At 44.5% G+C, this 17,931-nt stretch overlaps 6 protein-coding genes across 6 annotated transcripts; 4 read left to right on the top strand and 2 right to left on the bottom strand.

The window, feature by feature from the left end:
* Positions 1–2,955: 2,955 nt before the first annotated feature.
* BDR25DRAFT_354750 (uncharacterized protein) lies at positions 2,956–3,571 on the top strand (the record flags this gene model as incomplete). The annotated part of the gene is made up of 4 exons (XM_033695366.1): positions 2,956–3,102; positions 3,177–3,227; positions 3,356–3,401; positions 3,486–3,571. The coding sequence occupies 4 exons, from the start codon at positions 2,956–2,958 to the stop codon at positions 3,569–3,571; spliced, it is 330 nt and encodes a 109-aa protein (XP_033547682.1).
* A 1,695-nt stretch (positions 3,572–5,266) lies between these two features.
* BDR25DRAFT_354751 (uncharacterized protein) lies at positions 5,267–6,578 on the bottom strand (the record flags this gene model as incomplete). Its single annotated transcript, XM_033695367.1, has 4 exons — positions 5,267–5,438; positions 5,471–5,505; positions 5,585–6,483; positions 6,518–6,578. 4 exons carry the CDS (start codon positions 6,576–6,578, stop codon positions 5,267–5,269), a joined length of 1,167 nt encoding a protein of 388 aa, XP_033547683.1.
* Positions 6,536–7,434, top strand: BDR25DRAFT_303470 (uncharacterized protein). The gene has a single exon (XM_033690010.1). The coding sequence runs from the start codon at positions 6,628–6,630 to the stop codon at positions 7,114–7,116; it is 489 nt and encodes a 162-aa protein (XP_033547684.1). The 5' UTR covers positions 6,536–6,627; the 3' UTR covers positions 7,117–7,434.
* A 4,109-nt stretch (positions 7,435–11,543) lies between these two features.
* On the bottom strand, positions 11,544–11,987 carry BDR25DRAFT_354754 (uncharacterized protein; the record flags this gene model as incomplete). The annotated part of the gene is made up of 2 exons (XM_033695368.1): positions 11,544–11,808; positions 11,860–11,987. 2 exons carry the CDS (start codon positions 11,985–11,987, stop codon positions 11,544–11,546), a joined length of 393 nt encoding a protein of 130 aa, XP_033547685.1.
* Positions 11,988–13,831: 1,844 nt separating this feature from the next.
* BDR25DRAFT_261100 (uncharacterized protein) lies at positions 13,832–14,313 on the top strand (the record flags this gene model as incomplete). The annotated part of the gene is made up of 2 exons (XM_033686687.1): positions 13,832–13,885; positions 14,097–14,313. Coding segments are annotated over exons 1-2 (246 nt in total), but the record flags the coding sequence as incomplete, so codon positions are not given.
* Positions 14,314–16,283: 1,970 nt separating this feature from the next.
* BDR25DRAFT_368468 (uncharacterized protein) lies at positions 16,284–16,625 on the top strand (the record flags this gene model as incomplete). The annotated part of the gene is made up of 1 exon (XM_033697056.1): positions 16,284–16,625. A coding segment is annotated over one exon (342 nt), but the record flags the coding sequence as incomplete, so codon positions are not given.
* Positions 16,626–17,931: the final 1,306 nt, after the last annotated feature.

Consider the following 17,931-nt stretch of genomic DNA (forward strand, 5'->3'; position numbering starts at 1 on the left):
GACGGATTCCAGGGGTTCTGTTTGACGGATTCCAGTCGTTCGCTGCTCGCTTAGGCGACGCGCTAAACAGAATAAGGAAGTTAGGGTTACGGAAAGCCAGCGATCCGTGGCCATATATCGGATGGGGGATAATGTAAGGCCGAGATGGCGCTTACGTGTAAGGCCGAGATGGTGCTTACGTGCGACGGGTATATATACTATTCTGTACGCAATAATTAACTGTTGGTTGATTATTCGCACCTTTTTAGTTGTATTGGCGTAGTGGTACAGAGCTCCGTCCTTACACTTAGTGTTCTACCTAACTACTTTAATGTTCTTTAAGTTTTAGTTTAATTTAGTAAGCTTATTAGTAATAAACTTCTTAATAGCTTTAGCCTAAGTTTACTTCTTTAGCTATTTATTTTTAAAGAATATGTTTATAGCAGAATCTAGTTTAACTTTATAGTAATCTTAAAACTTAAAAGAATAGCAAATTAGGGAAGCTAACTAGAATATAGAATTAGTGTCTAGATATAGCAAAAGGCTGTAAGTTTAGAGCTAACTACGCTACTTCCTAGGCTCTGCCTAACTATAGCTAGAAGATGCACCTAGGTTTATAACCTTATTATAATGTTAGCTAAGCCTAAACCTAAACAAGTATAAGTTTACTAAGGAACTTAATAATGTTATAAAATATATAGAATATGTACTAAGGTAAAGAGTTAAGCATAAGCACTAATTAGAGAAGGGGAGAGAGATAAGTACTAAAGGGAAAGAGAGTTTAGCCTTAGGTACTAGTACATAAAGCTAAACCTCCTCTTTCCCCTCTATTAGCTTTAGCCTAGGCATACTATAATAAAAAGTCTAGTAAATATAGAAAACACTTACTTAATCTTAGAAGCCTGTCTTTAATATTAGACTTAGCTGTTTCTAGCTAGTTCCTAGGTAGGTTTGTTAGAGTGCAATAGGTTGTTTCCACTGTAGTAGGTAGCAAATAGGGGTGGAGGATATAGAGAGAAGGGGAGAGGGGGGGGGGAGGGGCTTTTAGGATAGGTACTGCCTTAAACAGACTTAGGGAAAACACTACACTTGCTAGAATTAGCTAATTAGAACTTTAGTACACTACACTAGTTAGCGCTAGCCTATAAATAACTTATAATTACTCTTTTAGTTAAAAATTATTTAAATTTACTAAAATTACACCTGTCCTTGTTGTTGTTGTTGTTATTATTATTACTGTTGTTACTGCTGCTGCTTCTGCTACTAGAGCAGAGAGTAGTAGATTATAGAGGTAAAAAGAGCTTATAAAGTTGCAAATAGTTGTTTATAGCTAGCGCGCGTGCTAAGCCTATATGTAGTCAGTGCATTAGCAGTGGCAAGTAGGTACCTATACTAAAACCCTCTCTCTACCCCCTAACTATCTCCTTATCCTACACGTTAGCTAGACCTATGCTAAGCTGTTTAGCTACATGTTAGAATAATAAATAAAACCTCTAGCTAAAAATGTAATAATTATTTTACGTTAACCTTAAAAGAGTATCCTGTATAAGGTTTAGCGCATTTTACATTATAACATATGCTCTATTACAGTAAATTTACCTGTCACGTGTGCTACTATGTATATACATGTTAAGGAGCAGATAAAGAGAGGGAGCTTAGCAATACATACTAGTACTTATACTAAACCCCCCTCCTCCTCTTCCTTCTACCCCCTCTCTCTCCCCCTTCTTCTTCTCTTCCCTTTAGCTATCTCCTGCCTATAGGTTTACACTGTAGCTACGCTAATTATTTTATAGATCTTACCATTATCTCTCCCTAATAATACCTAAGCAACGCTTAACCTATATGCTATTATAACTATAAAATATTATCCTAATTAGCCCTGCTAGAGTTTTCTAAAGAGACATTAACTTATTGCGCATCTGCAGTAAGTCTTCTACACTGTAGAGGGATAATTCACTATTTTGTGGACTATCTTAGTTTCTACGCACTACTACCACCCACCCTAGCTCTTGCAGCATGCGGTTGCTTACCCCTTTGTGCTCTATATCCTGTAGTTAGTGTCGCACGTGTCTCACGCGATATCATACCCATGTACTGCACTATTCACTTATTAGGCATAGCTCCTATCTTATACAGTATATAGTCAGCTTAGAGCTCTATTAAGCTTCTTAGACCTTATAATACACTTGTTTAATCTACCTTGTTTAGATCTTACTACCTTGTTAACTTGCCTTCTATATAACCCCTCCTTAGCTTATGCAAGAAAAAGCCTTAATGCAGCTAGCACGCCTTACTAAGTGCGCAATGCTATTCCTGACTACCTACTATACGTATGCATACTATATTACAGAATCTAGCTTGCAGGGCCTTTGCAAAACGTTTCTGTCTATTATCTATGTACTACTAACCGCTAGAGGTGGGTGCTGTTTGATTCCACTAAAAACCTAAATGCAGCAAGCGCTTAATGCCAGCTAAGTACCATAATGCTATTCCTAACTACCCACAAACCATACGTATGCATACTATATTACAGAATCTGGCTTTTAGAGCCCTTGCAAAACGTTTCTGTCTATTATCTATGTACTACTAATAGCTGGAGGTAGATAGTGTTTAATTCCACCAAAAACCTAAATGCGGCTAGCGCTTAATGCCAGCCAAGTACTATAATGCTATTCCTGACTATCTACAAACCATATGGATGCATACAAAATTACAGAATCTGGCTTGCAGAGCCTTTGCGAAACGTTTCTGTCTATTATCTATGTACTACTAACCGCTAGAGGTGGGTGCTGTTCGATTCCACTAAAAACCTAAATGCGGCTAGCACCTAATGCCAGCCAAGTACTATCCATAATGCTATTCCCGACTACCAACAAACTATATAGATGCATACAATATTACAGAATCTAGCCTGCAGAGCCTTTGCAAAACGTTTTTATCTATTATCTATGTACTACTAACAGCTAGAGGTGGATGGTGTTCAATTCCACTAAAAACCCAAATGCAGCTAGCGCTCAATGCCAGCCAAGTACCATAATGCTATTCCCGACTACCTACAAACCATATGGATGCATACAAAATTACAGAATCTGGCTTGCAGAGCCTTTGCGAAACGTTTCTGTCTATTATCTACGTACTACTAACAGCTAGAGGTGGATGGCGTTCAATTCCACTAAAAACCCAAATGCGGCTAGCGCTTAATGCCAGCCAAGTACCACAATGCTATTCCCGACTACCCACAAACTGTATGGATGTATACAAAATTACAGAATCTAGCTTGCAGAGCCTTTACAAAACATTTCTGTCTATTATCTATGTACTACTAACAGCTAGAGGTGGATGGTGTTTAATTCCACTAAAACCCTAAATGCAGCTAGCGCCCCTTGCTGCCTCGCTAAACAATCCTCTTACCAAAAACGGTCAAGACCTCTCCAATGCCTATCTTTCAACCACTCTCTCTTCTGCCACAACGCCTATATAGCTTAACCGCTGCCTGCCTGTAGCTTTTGAACCTGTTTTCGTCCCTTTGCGCGAAAAAAACCCTACTGTCCCAGGTCTAACCTTATGCCTGTTTCTGCGGTTCATATAGAGCGCAATCTAGGCTAGGTTAGCTTAAACTAGACTAGTATATAAGTTAAGCACTGCTCTAAGTTTATAATAAAGTTTAATTTTAAGTATAATTATAAGAGAGTGCTTTATAAGGATCTAGAGGTTATCTAGGGCTAGTTTTGCCTAGTAGCTAACATAAAAGCTAAGTATAGTATCTAGGATAAAGACAGGTATAACTTTAATAAGTTAGGCTTTATAATAGGCTAGATATTAACTAAAGTAGTTATTATAGCTTTAGAGAGACAAAGATAGCTAAAAGTAATATAGTAAAGTAACAGAAAGTAGACAACAGTTATCTAGGGCATTAATGTAACAAAGTAGGCTATAAGATTATAAAGCTTTAAGCAGCAAATAAGGCTGCCACATAACATAGATTATATAAAAGAAAGTAGATTTAAGTAAAAAGAACTTTAATAGTTAAGAATAGAGCTTATCTAACTGCTTTAAAGGAGTTTAGAGCATATAGTAATAGAAAGAAGCTAAAGACGCAGGTGCGCGCTAAAGAAAGTAAGCTAAGTTAAAGGCAATGTAAGCAGTGTAATTAGACTAGGCATAACTTACATACATATAAGTAAGTAGTAGAAGTAGACTCTAAATAATATCTTATGTTGTATTACTCTATACAGAGCTAAAGTAGGCTGTTTTGCAAGAGAATAGGGTGGTTTTAGTAGAGGCTTAGCAAAAGTGGCCGGCCAACTCGTGTGGCCGGCCAACCTGTTAGGTACGTTACTTAACTTTACTTAATAACTTAAAAATAGACTTTTATAGCCTACTTTATTGTAGTCTAGCTATAGTTTCTCTTAAGAAAGATTAATTAGCTTTTGCTAATATAAACTTATATTTTAATAACTTTTATGTTTAATATATTAATAAAAAGTCCTATAAGAGCATTATAAATAAAAGTAGTAGCTATTATATACGTTTAGATAAAAAGTTATGTTATAGTATAAAAAAAAATTAAGTATATAAAGTATGCTTATTACTTTAAATTTAGTAAAAAGTTCTGTTGCGTTTGCTAAAAGGTTAACCTCCTAGCTAGCACAGTAGAAGGATATATGTAGACGGATAGCTGTACGCGACAAGTTCTTTAAGGTGCGCTTGTTAGCTCCTTCTAGCGTATTTACACGCAGTCTGTCTATGCTAACTCTAAATAGCTTCCTGTGTTCTTTAAACCTAAATAATAAGCTTTTAAATACACTATTTTTAATATTTTATTTTTTATTAATCTACTTAACCCTACTTAGTTAGTGTAGTCTAATGTAATAGTTATGTTGTAAGTAAACACTATTATTTAGTTTTTTTAAGTATAAGTCTTTTTATTATAGCATAATCTAGCTTAATTAGCTCTGTTCTAGCTCTTAATAGTTTATAGCAAAAATAAAATCCTATACAATAACTATCTATACACACATAGTAGCGTTATAGGTAAAATTACTAAGACTAAAGTTGTTTTTAAAAAGCTAGCCTACTCTAAAGCTAATATTACTAAGAAAGAGAAAAAAAAGTACAAGACGCTTAAAAAAAACTCTAATAAAGATAAAGCTACAATAACCCTAATTAAAAAAGTAGATATGCGCTATTCTTAACTATTCTAGCACTAACTAGTATAATAGAGAAAGGAATTGTTAGCTAAGCGTTCAATCTTGCTTTGAACTCCTCAGTCTTCCTACAGCATTCACGATTTCTTGTCCTCCTCATACCCACCTAATGTACATACACGATTTTCGGTTCCGATCCAGCCCGTCAACGTTCTCTTCCGTTTACATCGGTGTCTTGGGTGGATCGGAAGATTGGCTGAGCCTGTCAATAACATGCTATTTTTTCGTTTGGTTGACTGCTGGCTATCGCTATGGGAGCGTTTGCGGCGTTGGTGGATGACTTGACTTCGAGGATTTGGTGGCTGAATTGAAGGTTCTGCAATCATCCGGCCTGGATTTGCCTGCTTAATATAAGATATTCTTGGCTCCACAAATTTGCTTTAACTTGTTCTTACTTGTTCTTCTGATTGTAGCTGAGCTTTTTGAAATAAATCTTGACGAAGCAATTCTTCCGAGGTTGTTATGATGGTGACGTGACGCAAGATGAGATCTGGTTGTTCTTTGGCCAGAATAGATCTTGCAGCTCGCCTAAATCGCTTTGCAAGCTCGTCCACCCGTTCGTTTCCTTCAACAGCCGAATGTGCGGGAACCCATCGAAGCTCAACAGTAATTCCGACGTCGTAAAGCATGTTTGCGTATGTGAACAAGTTCATTATCCAATCTGGCTTGGATAGAAAGCTGAACGTCGATTTTGATTTTATGCCTTGAAGTATTGACTGACAGTCAGTAAATATCAGCACACGGTCGAAATCGTTCGTTAGTTCACAAGCCTTGCGGAATGCTTCGTGAATGGCTATCATCTCTGCTTCAAGGGCAAATGCACTGCCGTATGGAAGGGTGTTGAACGTGATGAGCTCCGCCCAGTCCTTGGATGAAAAGTCGAGATATCTAACTGCGGCCGCAGTGAGTCTTTTCGCTTCTTTGACGGGAGGGAATTTCTCTACAGATCCATCAACCCATAAAACAAGGCATCGTTCAATCATGCCTTGCTCAAATATGTTATGGCCATATTGAATTGCTGATAACCTATCCTGGATAACGATGTTGTCGGGATATGGATATAAGGACTCTAGAATACTTGGGGTGCTCATGACGTATACCGTAACTCCAACGGGATGGAAATGTTCCGATGGAATTGTATGGAGACACTGAAGGGAGAAGCGAAGTGTGTGGCATGTATGGATCTGTTCCACTAATGTACTGTACATAGCCGAATAATGGTCACGTGCTGTATGGAATTTGTTGAGTGGAGAAAAATTGCATGATAATGGTCCATGCGCTCGAGCAGCTCGGCCTAGCGCACCAAGAAGGAATCGCCTGCTTGCCACCATCACCCAACACCACTTTTCGCCAGCACTTCTCGAGCCTATCGCATCGATCAACAATCATCGTTCAGTTGTCGTTCCCCCTTCTCTCTCGATCCTCAGAGCCTGCACAAATGGCCGGCCAACAGTTGCGCGAAAGGATCGCCGTCCAAACGCAACGCGCCACGCGTTCCCAAACGCTCGACCCGAACAGCAGCAACGCCGTCCCCAACTCGCAGCCTCCTGAGGGTGACGACGACGAGCTACTACAGCGTGAGGAGCGAGCGCACCGTCGTCGGATGATGCAGCTGGAAGCAGCAGAGGCTGAAGCCCGCATCGAGAACCTCCGCCAGGCGTCGAGTGCTACCAGTGGCCGCAGTCAGGGGCTCGACGACATATGTGCAGGTGAGAACTACACCCCCGCCATCACTAACATCATCAATGAGATGCCCGGCATCGCCCCAAGAGACATCTACCTCATCTCTGAGCAAAAATTCGACCCGGTAAACCTCTCCCGTCTACACGTCCCATCGGCAGCGGCCCCGTCGTCCCCTCGCCCATGCTCCTCCACGAACCCCAGTCCTACGTCGAGATCGACCCAACATCCCGCCAAATCCGAATGAAGCGGCCCAGGGGTTCCCCTAAGGACTTGGGCGACACACCAGACATCTGGATGGCAAGCTTCACAAACTATATACGCATCATCACGCTCCTTTTCGGCACCGAGAACCTAGGGGCATCGCCGGCATGCTACACTTTCAGCGCCGCATACAGGACCTAGCCCAAAGCTACGCATGGGAAGCGGTGCTTGGCTTTGCCCTAGACACCCATAAACTCATCGCTGCAACCTCAATCCTTTCCCGCGATGCAATGGAGAATGTAAACCGCTCACATCTCGATCATTGGATCAACGCCGGTACAGTCCGCATTAAAAAGCCCCGGCCTACTACATCATCTAATGATTCAACCATAATCTGTAATAACTTCAACAGCCAGGGCTGTGAGTTTCAGCGCTGTACAAGACGGCATGAGTGTATGAAACACCTCTCCACCCCACACGGCGCCAATAGCTGTGAGTAATAAGGGAACCTTCCCCTAGCCATCAACCCACCACGCGAACGCCTACGAATCACAAAGGATGTTCTCCACGATATCCTACCGCTTACTAATCACAAAGGATGTTCTCTACGATATCCTGCTGCTTACCAATCATAAGGATGTTCTCCACGATATCCTACCTCCTACTAATCACAAAGGATGTTCTCCTCGATATCATGCCTCTGCCAATCACAAAGGATGTTCTCCACGATATCCTGCCTCTACCAAGCGTCAAGCGTACCTGTTTGCCCTACAGCGGCAGTTTGCCCCTAGGGAGACCACCACTCTCCTCTCCTATCCTAATCCCCCTCTTCTACGCTTAAAAAACACTCCCACACCCTAAAACAACAACATGGCGGGCGCAGGAAGTGGGCCAGAGACCATCTCTCGCCCGGCGGAACTGGCTGAGCGAGATCACGTACGGCAGCAATCTCAGCCATCTGCCCCATCGAGCAGCACCAGCTCGATCCGGCCTAGCTCCTGCGCCTCCTAAACATGCAAACCATATACCCTACTCCCTACTCCCTACACCCTGCGAGAGATGGCGTGGATGATTGATTTTCTAGGGAGCTTCTTTGTACCTGGCTGCCGGCGCAGCTTCGGCCCAGACTCAGCACAGGAAAACAATGATCCGGCCGGAATAGCATGTGAATTCCTGCCAGGCCCACAGAATTTGTTGCTAGTCACGTAGACTGAGCGTCATCCTGATCTCGGAGGGATCTAAAACACGCTCACATATACAACAACCTAGGAATCTTTGCTTAACAACTTATGCTGTTAGCTATCATAATTTAAGATCTATCTCTCTCTTTCTAGGTGACTTCTACATACTATTTCTTATATAAATGCCAGTGAACGCTTAAAGCTCCTCTAGCCTATTGCAAGTTACCTACAGCAACATTCGCTTAGACCTAGCAAAGCTAGCGTCTGTGCCACAGAATTTGATTAAATAGCTGCTCCTGCAGCTCCTCTTGCTTAGACTTTGTTTAAGGCAGCCTTACGCAATTATTATCAATCACTACGCAGTAATAAACTAAGTAAGGCAGTATTAATATATCTAACTCCTTTTAGTAACAAGTTGCAAGTAACTAATCCCGCTGTTTTCAGCGGCATATGCCACCCTTTTAGTAGTGCATTGTTGTCCTGGTTAAACCTATATATGTAACGATCCTCATGAATCGTTCCATCTCGGATGGCCCGGAAGGCCCCCGTATCAGCCCCGACCCCGACCTGGCCCCGACCCCTGCTGTTACCCCTATTCCCTCATGTATTTAGTCGCACCTTGCCCCTGTAGCTAGCTTAGTAGTTTTCTAATATCCTTTTGTACAAGGCCTATAGGTGTTAATAGCATTCCTAGGTTCTAAGTCCCCACGCACTCCTATATGCCTCTAAGTGGATTCCTACCGCATTTAGACCCATTGTCTTGCCTACGCTGTTACATTATATTAGAAAACTCGCTTTTGCTAGTAACAGCCTTATACAATATTGCATTAATTGTTTGTTTAACTATGTCTAAGCCTAAGACGCGTCTAATTTAGTTTAGGTTTCAATACTTACACACTGTTATATTAAACTATTTAGTCTATAGACTATATCCTATTAACTTTTAGTTAACTAAAGCCTTTAGGTTTAGAACTTCCTATCCCTATGCAATTAAGATTACCTTTAGAAAAGTTGCAAAGAATGCGCTAAGGTAGAAACTTAAAGACTACTAATAACCTATTAGAATTAGAGACAACTGCTAATGCCTAACTTTTAACCCCTAACCACTAACCACCACCCTGTTAACAGCTAAACCTGCGTCTGCAGGACCTAAAGCTAGACCCACCTGATTTAGAGTTAACCTCTAGCTGTAACGATTCTCGTTCCATCTCGGGTCGCCCGGAACCCATCCGAAGGGTCCCCGTATCGGCTCCGACCCTGGCTCGACCCTGACTCGACCTGGCCCCGACTCTGCCCTGCCCCCTGCTGTTACCCCTATTCCCTCATGTATTTAGTCGCACCTCGCCCCCGTAGCTAGCTCGGTAGTTTTCTGATATCCTACGTACAAGGCCTATAGGTGTCATTGGTATTCCCAGGTCTCTGAGTCCCCACGCACTCCCATATGCCTCTGAGTGGATTCATACCGCATTTGGACCTATTGTCTTGCCTGCGCTGTTACATTATATCAGAAAACTCGCTTTTGCTGGTGACAGCCTTATTAATAATATTGCATTAATTGTCTGTTTGACTACGTCCAAGCCCGAGACGCGTCTGATTCAGTTTAGGTCGCGATCCTCTACACTGTTACATCAAATCACTCAGTCTATAGACTGGATCCCATTGACCTCCGGTCGACCGAAGCCTTTGGGTTTGGAACTTCCTATCCCCTGCGATTAGGATTGCCTTCGGAAAAGTTGCATAGAGGCGCTAAGGTAGAAACTCGGAGACTACTAATAACCCATCAGGATTGGAGACAACCGCCGATGCCTGACTACCAACCACCCCCTGACCCCAGAGTCAAAGCACGCTCTAGGCGAGGCAAGCCCCTAGAGTTGATGAACGATCTATGTCAACAGCTGAACCTGCTTCGGCGGGACCTGAAGCTAGCCCCACCCGATTCGGACTCGAGCCACAGCAACATGTCCCGATAGACCTCGATTGACTACCGAATCCCCCCCGATAATGCCTCGAATCATCCCTCCTACATCAATGGCAGGGGACCTTTTAGGCACCCCCGACAATGCCTCGAATCATCCCTGCTACATCAATGGCAGGGGACCTTTTAGGCACCCCCGACAATGCCTCGAATCACCCCTGCCACTCCAATGGCAAGACACCTTTTAGGCACCCCCGACAATGCCTCGAATCATCCCCGCTACCTCAATAGCAAGAGACCTTTGAGGCACCCCTGACAACGCCTGAATGCCACCACACTAAACGCACGCCTAAGATCGATAACCGCACAGATGGCAATGAACAAAGGTCTTGATGATTGACAGGCTGGACATCTATACGGATCACTATCGGAACAGGCGCGCATGGCGTTGGGTATGGAGGACACCGCTGGCAGTGCGAAGGAATACTTAGCAAGGACACCTAGCTGAATCGGACCAGTTCGTTTCAAGGATGCAGAGGATATGACAGCGATACTTTGTACTATGACTACTACTGATAGGGACTATCAGTCTACAGAGGGGGGGGTAGTGTAACGATTCTCATGAATCGTTCCATCTCGGGTCGCCCGGAACCTATCCGAAGGGTCTCCGTATCGGCTCCGACCCTGGCTCGACCCTGACTCCACTCTGCCCGGCCCCCTGCTGTTACCCCTATTCCCTCATGTATTTAGTCGCACCTCGCCCCCGTAGCTAGCTCGGTAGTTTTCTGATATCCTACGTACAAGGCCTATAGGTGTCATTGGTATTCCCAGGTCTCTGAGTCCCCACGCACTCCCATATGCCTCTGAGTGGATTCATACCGCATTCGGACCCATTGTCTTGCCTGCGCCGTTACACTAGCAGTATATCTATGCTTAACTACAAGCACAGCTTAAGCAGCTAATCCACTAAAACACTGCTAGGCAACCACTAAATCACCCCTAATAACGCCTTAAATTATCCCTGCTACCCTAATAGCAAGAGACGTTTTAGGCACCCCTAACAATACCTAATGCTACCTTACTAAACGCACGCCTAAAATTAATAACTGCACAGATAGCAAAGAACAATAGTAAGCCTTAATTCTTAACAGGCTAGACATTAATACAGATTACTATTAGAGCTAGCGCGCACGCATAGAGTTTAGTTGGAGGACACTGCTAGCATTGCAAAGGAATAATTTAGAGCAAGGACACCTAGCTAAATTAGACTAGTTTTAGTTTAAGAATGCAGAGGACATAACAGCAATACTTTGTACTATAACTACTACTAATAGGGACTATCAGTCTACAGAGGGGGGGGTAGTGTAACAATCCTCATGAATTGTTCCATTGTAAAGATGGGATGGTAAGTAGCACGGATAGCACTGAGAGCAAGCTTTCGGAGAAAGATAGGAGTGTATTGTAAGAGAGACGAATCGCTGCCAAGCTTCGCTTGTCAGGATTCATGCTTATATACGAAGCACAGGTCATACGACCTCCAAACAGGTCAGGTGAGGCCATACTGGCCCGTTCTGGGACATCCGGCCTTACATCCATCTTAGATAGCCCAGAAGGCCCCCGTATCAGCCCTAACCCCGACCTGGCCCCGACCCCTGCTGTTACCCCTATTCCCTCATGTATTTAGTCTCACCTCGCCCCTGTAGCTAGCTTAGTAGTTTTCTGATATCCTTTCGTACAAGGCCTATAGGTGTTAATGGCATTCGCAGGTTCTAAGTCCCCACGCACTCCCATATGCCTCTGAGTGGATTCCCACCGCATTCGGACCCATTGTCTTGCCTGCACCGTTACAATATAGTGCAACACAAGTAGGCAGTGCTGAACTATTTAAAGCGATCTTAGCTTTAGTCTAAGCTTTTTTTCCCCACAGCTAGATTACTTTAACTGTTTTATTAAATTTAAATAGGCTGTTAAGATTCCTCTAACAAGATTTTCCTCTCTCTGTTATTATTAGCAGAGGGAGAAAAATCTTATTAAGGGGGAAATCTTAACAGCTATTTAAAGAGAGTTTAAAAACTAGTGACGTACAGCACTTCTAAATTAATAGAAAGAGCTTAGTGTTAGTGGCGCGCTAGCGGACACAAAGGCTTAGAACGACACCTTTATTAAGATTTGTCCTAAGTTATACATTCTAGGACAGGAAGTTAGACAGGTTAGGGATTAGTGATATCTTAATTTTAACTCTAGACTAGGGTTTGCGTGAGCACATCACAGCTGTCCTGAATTCTTACTATACAACACAGAGTGTAGCTTAATAAGTTTAGATACTATTACTAAGAATGCACCTTCTATTCTCCGCTTCCTTCTTAAATACTTTCACTGCCTCCTCTAGCTAATTAAGTTTCCTAAGTTATATTTCTTATTACATTTAAATTCTGTTTAGCTATGGATTTAACGCTGTTAAGATTCCTTTTAAAAATTAATACAGTCTAATAGAGTAGAGGAGGACTTTAGGAAATTAATTAAACTAATCTGTAAGAAAAAGGGAATCCTCTTAGCGCCTTTAAGTATTATAAGGCTTATTTAAAACTAGCTAGTCTTATAGATAAACTTGGTTAGACTAGCTAGAAACCAGGTAGTAAGGCTGTCAAGATAGAAGGACAAGGCTGCAAGGCAGGATAGTAAGGCCGTCGTAAGGCCGCTACAGCCTCCCTCTTAGATACCCCCTAATGCGCCTCTTTAATAGATAGTATTCTTATTAAAAATATGTTTATAGCAGTTTTACGAAAAAAGTATAAGCAAGCTTAGAGGTCTAAACCTAGGCTACTAGTGTGAGAAATTGCGCCATGTGTCAAGATCTAAGCCGCTGAGCAGGGGAAGTGGCCTGAATCTAGGACAACGGCGTTCAGATTTAGGCTAATACTTAGCTTGCTCAGGCTTGCACAGCCACATGCTTAGGTTACTTAGTCACTGCTTAGTTTTAAATCCTTGTATGCTTAGGTTTAAAAGCAGAAATGGACTTTAGTGAGGTTAGTCTCACCTGTAGAGAACATCGCTATATATATAAAGATTTTCTTTTTAAATAGCATTTATAGCTAATATAGCTAATTTTTTACACATTAAGCATAATCTAAGCTATGTTAGCATAAACTAGCTTAGTATATTTATAAAGTGTTATTTAAAGCTTAAAATAAAGTTTATATAATACTATAAATAAAATAATAAGTTTAAATATAGTAAAAGTCTACTTACAGGCATATAAAAGTGTGTAGAGACTTAATAGCTTAGAAATTTTATTAATACTTATAAGCCTTATATGAAGAATATTAGAAAACTAAAGTTGCAAAGGTGTACAGTTACGCTAGGATCTTATCTTAGAAGAAGACGCACATTCTACGCAGTAGAGCAGCTAAGCTAGCAGAGCTTAAAGGGGTTAGTGAGGATTAGATTCGGGAAGCAGGCAGGTAGAATTAGGAGCAAATGGTTGGCTGCTACCTCAACTCACTGCCGCGGAAGTTCATGAGGTCTATGGCTGGCCATCCGCCGCAAATGGACTGCTTCGAGATCCCTCGCGCAGCTGTCGCGCCTCCAGACGAGCTCCTGTCTCTCATCTGGACAGAGCTCGATGCGTGGAAGGGCCGCTTCGGCCCACACGCTGGCCAGATCAACGACCTAGCCGCAGGGGGCCTCATGAGCCTGCTGCTCTACCTCAGAGAGGTCATCCTCTGTCGCACGTGTCTCACGCGATATCATACCCATGTACTGCACTATTCACTCATTAGGCATAGCTCCTCTCTCGTACAGTATATAGTCAGCCCAGAGCTCTATCGAGCTCCTCAGACCTTACAATACACTCGTTCAATCCACCTTGTTTGGATCTCACTACCTTGTCGACTCGCTTCCCATATGACCCCTCCTCAGCTCATGCAAGATCCTCCAGGACTCAGTTGCGCTGCGCCGGCGCTTCCCTAGCCACCCTGTGTGGAACCACCCAGTGTTCCAGCACAGGGCGTACGCCGCCTTCGCTCAGGACATCGACGCGTCTCTCGACGCAGAGGCAGCTCCTAGTCGGCTGTCAGTCCTGTACCAGGCGATACCCCTGCTTGCTGACCAGCTCCAAGCGCTGGATGCCCGGAACGAGCAGCGGGTGAGGGAGCTTAAGAGGGAGCTTAAGGAGGAGCTCAATCACCTGCGCGAGCTGCAGAGATTACAGCCTCAGCAGCTGCAGGTGCTCATGTCTGGCAGCCTTATGTTCCGCCTGGAGGCGTCGCAGGCGCAGGGCGGTCTGCTGCTGCCACCTCTACTCAGGCACACAGCAGCTGCGCCGCCGTCGCTGGCAGACGTAAATTCAAGCAGGTATACCTCTGCCCAGGCCAGCATCGCGCCTACGCCGTCTGCGCGCTCGCCTAGCCCATCGCCTCTGCCAGCAGCGCTTGAGCTGGCCCCTGAGCTAGAGCCTGCACCGAAGCATCGCATGTGCCGCGCTGTGAGGACCGTGGAGGACCTTAGGCGCGAATGGACAGTAGGCCTGCAGGGCCAGCCTTCCATCGCTGAGCTAGACAGGCGCTGGGGGAACAAGTGGAGGTCAGGTCGTCAGAGCGAGCTGCAGTGGTACTCTCTGCGGCTCGAGGTCATCAAGGAGATCAGGCGCATCGCGCAGGCGCGGAGGACCAGCGAGGAGGCGGCCATGTGGCAGGTGAGCCAGCAGCAGCAGCAGCAGAGGGTCTCGCTGGACCAGCTCTGCAAGCATCTCAGAGTCGCTCGGAAGGAGAGCAATCACCCCTAGTTTTGTAGTCCTAGTATTGTATATAGTTATTGTCACGAGAGTTAATCGATTGGTGTTTAGAGAGTTATGGCTGCTAAGCGGGGATTCTATTCTGCATTGTTCTGCAATTTCCTGCGTCTTGTTGCAATTTGCTGCGTTGTTCTGCAATTTGTTGCACTGTTAGGATACTGTGCGAGCACAGTATACTTCCTTCTGTCACACTGTGACAGTTATAGAGAGGTACCTAGCAGCCATACAGTGCTTTCCCAGCAACGTAATAGCAATTATAATGCAGCTCTGCAGCGCCTTAAAGCTAGAGCAGCCTGAGAACTATCATAAGACCAAAAGTCAGGACATTTGAACATGTGGCGGCATAGATAATGCCCATAGAGGGTGGGCAGTGGACATGGGTGGATCATCAATCCGGCGCCACCAAACCATCTGAAATGAATGCGAAAAACCTATCTAACTATACCGCCGACCACAATCAATAGGAACGCAAAATTACAGAGTACAAGACCCTGCGCAAATCTCTAGCTAGGATGAGTGCAGAGATCTCTCGTACAATCGCACTCCAGCACTACTTCCTGATTAAGGATCACAATGATGCATACAACAAACTCGTAGCGCTCAAACGTTAACTAGCACCAACCAGCACCAATCGCCAAAGGATACTTATAGAGCAATACTAAGCTCTTCAGAAGAACCCACGCAAGGATTTTAAAGCATAGCTGAGCGAATGGCTACAAACTGTTAGGCAGTGCAGAAGAGCAGATCTTCCAGATGTCTAGAGTACCCGCACGCAAACTAACTTGCTTCGTACTATTAAGCCTCTAGCATCAGAGTTCGCAGCCAGCGCACTGCTCTATATCATAGAGAAAGAGGACTGCAATGATCTCGCATCAATTCCAAGCCTAGAACACTACATCTCTCGATACCGCACCTAGCACCGCACTATGAACCCTTTGGCAGCCTCCATAGGATCATTCGCTACCCTAGGCATTGCAGGGACAAACCAGAATCGGTCTGGGTTCAAACCTGGTGCGAAACCTCTCTGCATCTGCGGCAGCACCTATTAGTTTAACGAATGCAAATATTTGAACCCTACTGCTCGTACGAAAGGATGGAAACCAGATCAATCCATCCAGCAGAAGGTCAATCAGGCCCGAAAAGACCCCAATATCAACTCAAAAGTGCAGGCTGCTCTAGAGAGGGACAAGCAGCGGCGAGAGAAGCAACAAAGACAGCAAAGCGCTCTAACACCCATCAATTTTGATCATGGCGAGCTCCCTAGCTCAACTCCGCAGTCAAATGCTCTGCAGCAAGTCTTCAGCACCTCTGTCGCTGTACCAAGCCTCATCAATTGTTGGATACTAGATCCTGGCTCAAACGCGCACATCTGCAACAACACTCAATACGGCTGGACCTATCGACGCGACGCAATGCCTGGAGAGATCGTGTACGCTGGCCGCGAAGCTCTACCCATCACTGGCTGGGGAGACGTCCACCTAAAGGTCAATACACCTGCAGGACTCTCCACTATCAAGCTCACACATGTCGCATACGTCGAGGGCTTTTTTGCCAATGTACTAGGTCTCGCACGTTGCAGATCCCTAGACATCCACTTCGACTCTGGTAGAGACGCGCTATACCAAGGATCCTCAGAAAACGTCGTCTGCAAACTCACCTACTAAGACGGACATTAGCTCATTGATGCAGAGGAGATGGAGCGAGCAGAGCCCTCCACCTTCAGCTCTCGGCTTCAAAGCTCCTCCCCCGAGCTAGTCACCCTAGCCACTAAGCTTAAAAGGATCTATCATCGTCTATCGCGCAAGGAGCGACGCCCTATCATCACCACCCGCGAGGAAGCTCCCAGGCTCATGGGTCACATATCCATGGAGACAGTCAACCATCTGGAGCAAAGTGTACAGGGAATCAGAATACAAGAGCATGGGCATAAGTACGACAGAGCCCTGACACTCAAAGACTGTCAAATCCGTCGCACGTGTCTCACGCGATATCATACCCATGTACTGCACTATTCACCCATTAGGCATAGCTCCTCTCTCGTACAGTATATAGTCAGCTCAGAGCTCTATTGAGCTCCTCAGACCATACAATACACTCGTTCAATCCGCTTCGTTTAGATCTCACCACCTTGTCGACTCGCTTCCCATATGACCCCTTCCCAGCTCATGCAAGAAAATCTGCATTGAAACCAAAATTAAGAAGCAGATTAGTTGATGACCGCCACAATCAGCCTCTGCCCACCCATTCCATCGCATCGGCATAGACCTCATTTAGCTCTACCCCACTGGCCAGCGCTGAGCATACAAAAGAGCAGAATGGACTCACAGAAATCGCTGGTAAGCGACCCATCACAATCGCTCGAGCTCTGAGGCTCCAGGGCAATCTACCAAAATCACTATCCAATGAGCTCTTCGCATTCGCTGCCTACTTGCTCAATCGAGCACCAGTCAGAGCACTCCATTGGCGCACACCGTACGAGCTGCTATATGAACAGAAACCCTCCATTGATCATCTAGCTCCAATCAGATGCTGCGCATACGTACATAATAAGCACCCCAAACGCGCGGACAAGCTCGAATCCAGAGTTCTGATAGGCCACCTAGTTGGATACGACTCAACCAACATCTATAGGATCAGGCTACCGCCAAACAACCAAGTTATCCAAACACGTGATGTCATCTTTGACACAGATCAGTTTTACACAGGCACTAAACAAGAGGATTACATCAATCCCTCGTACATACAAGTCCTCGACATACCAGAAGTCGACGATGGCACCGAGAACCTCTCCCTCAAGCATCAGCTCGCTCTCTCTCAGTCACTAGACGCACTAGCAGAGCTTAAAAAGCAGACCCATGAAAGCGACAAGAGCCCTACGCCTGCTCAGCTTCCGACGCCAGAAAGCTCCGTACAAAGCTCTAAATCACCTGCACCCACGCATAGCTATAAGTCCCATCCAGCACCTTCGCA

This window comes from Lindgomyces ingoldianus (genome assembly GCF_010093535.1).
Source record: "Lindgomyces ingoldianus strain ATCC 200398 unplaced genomic scaffold BDR25scaffold_15, whole genome shotgun sequence".
NCBI lineage: Eukaryota > Fungi > Ascomycota > Dothideomycetes > Pleosporales > Lindgomycetaceae > Lindgomyces > Lindgomyces ingoldianus.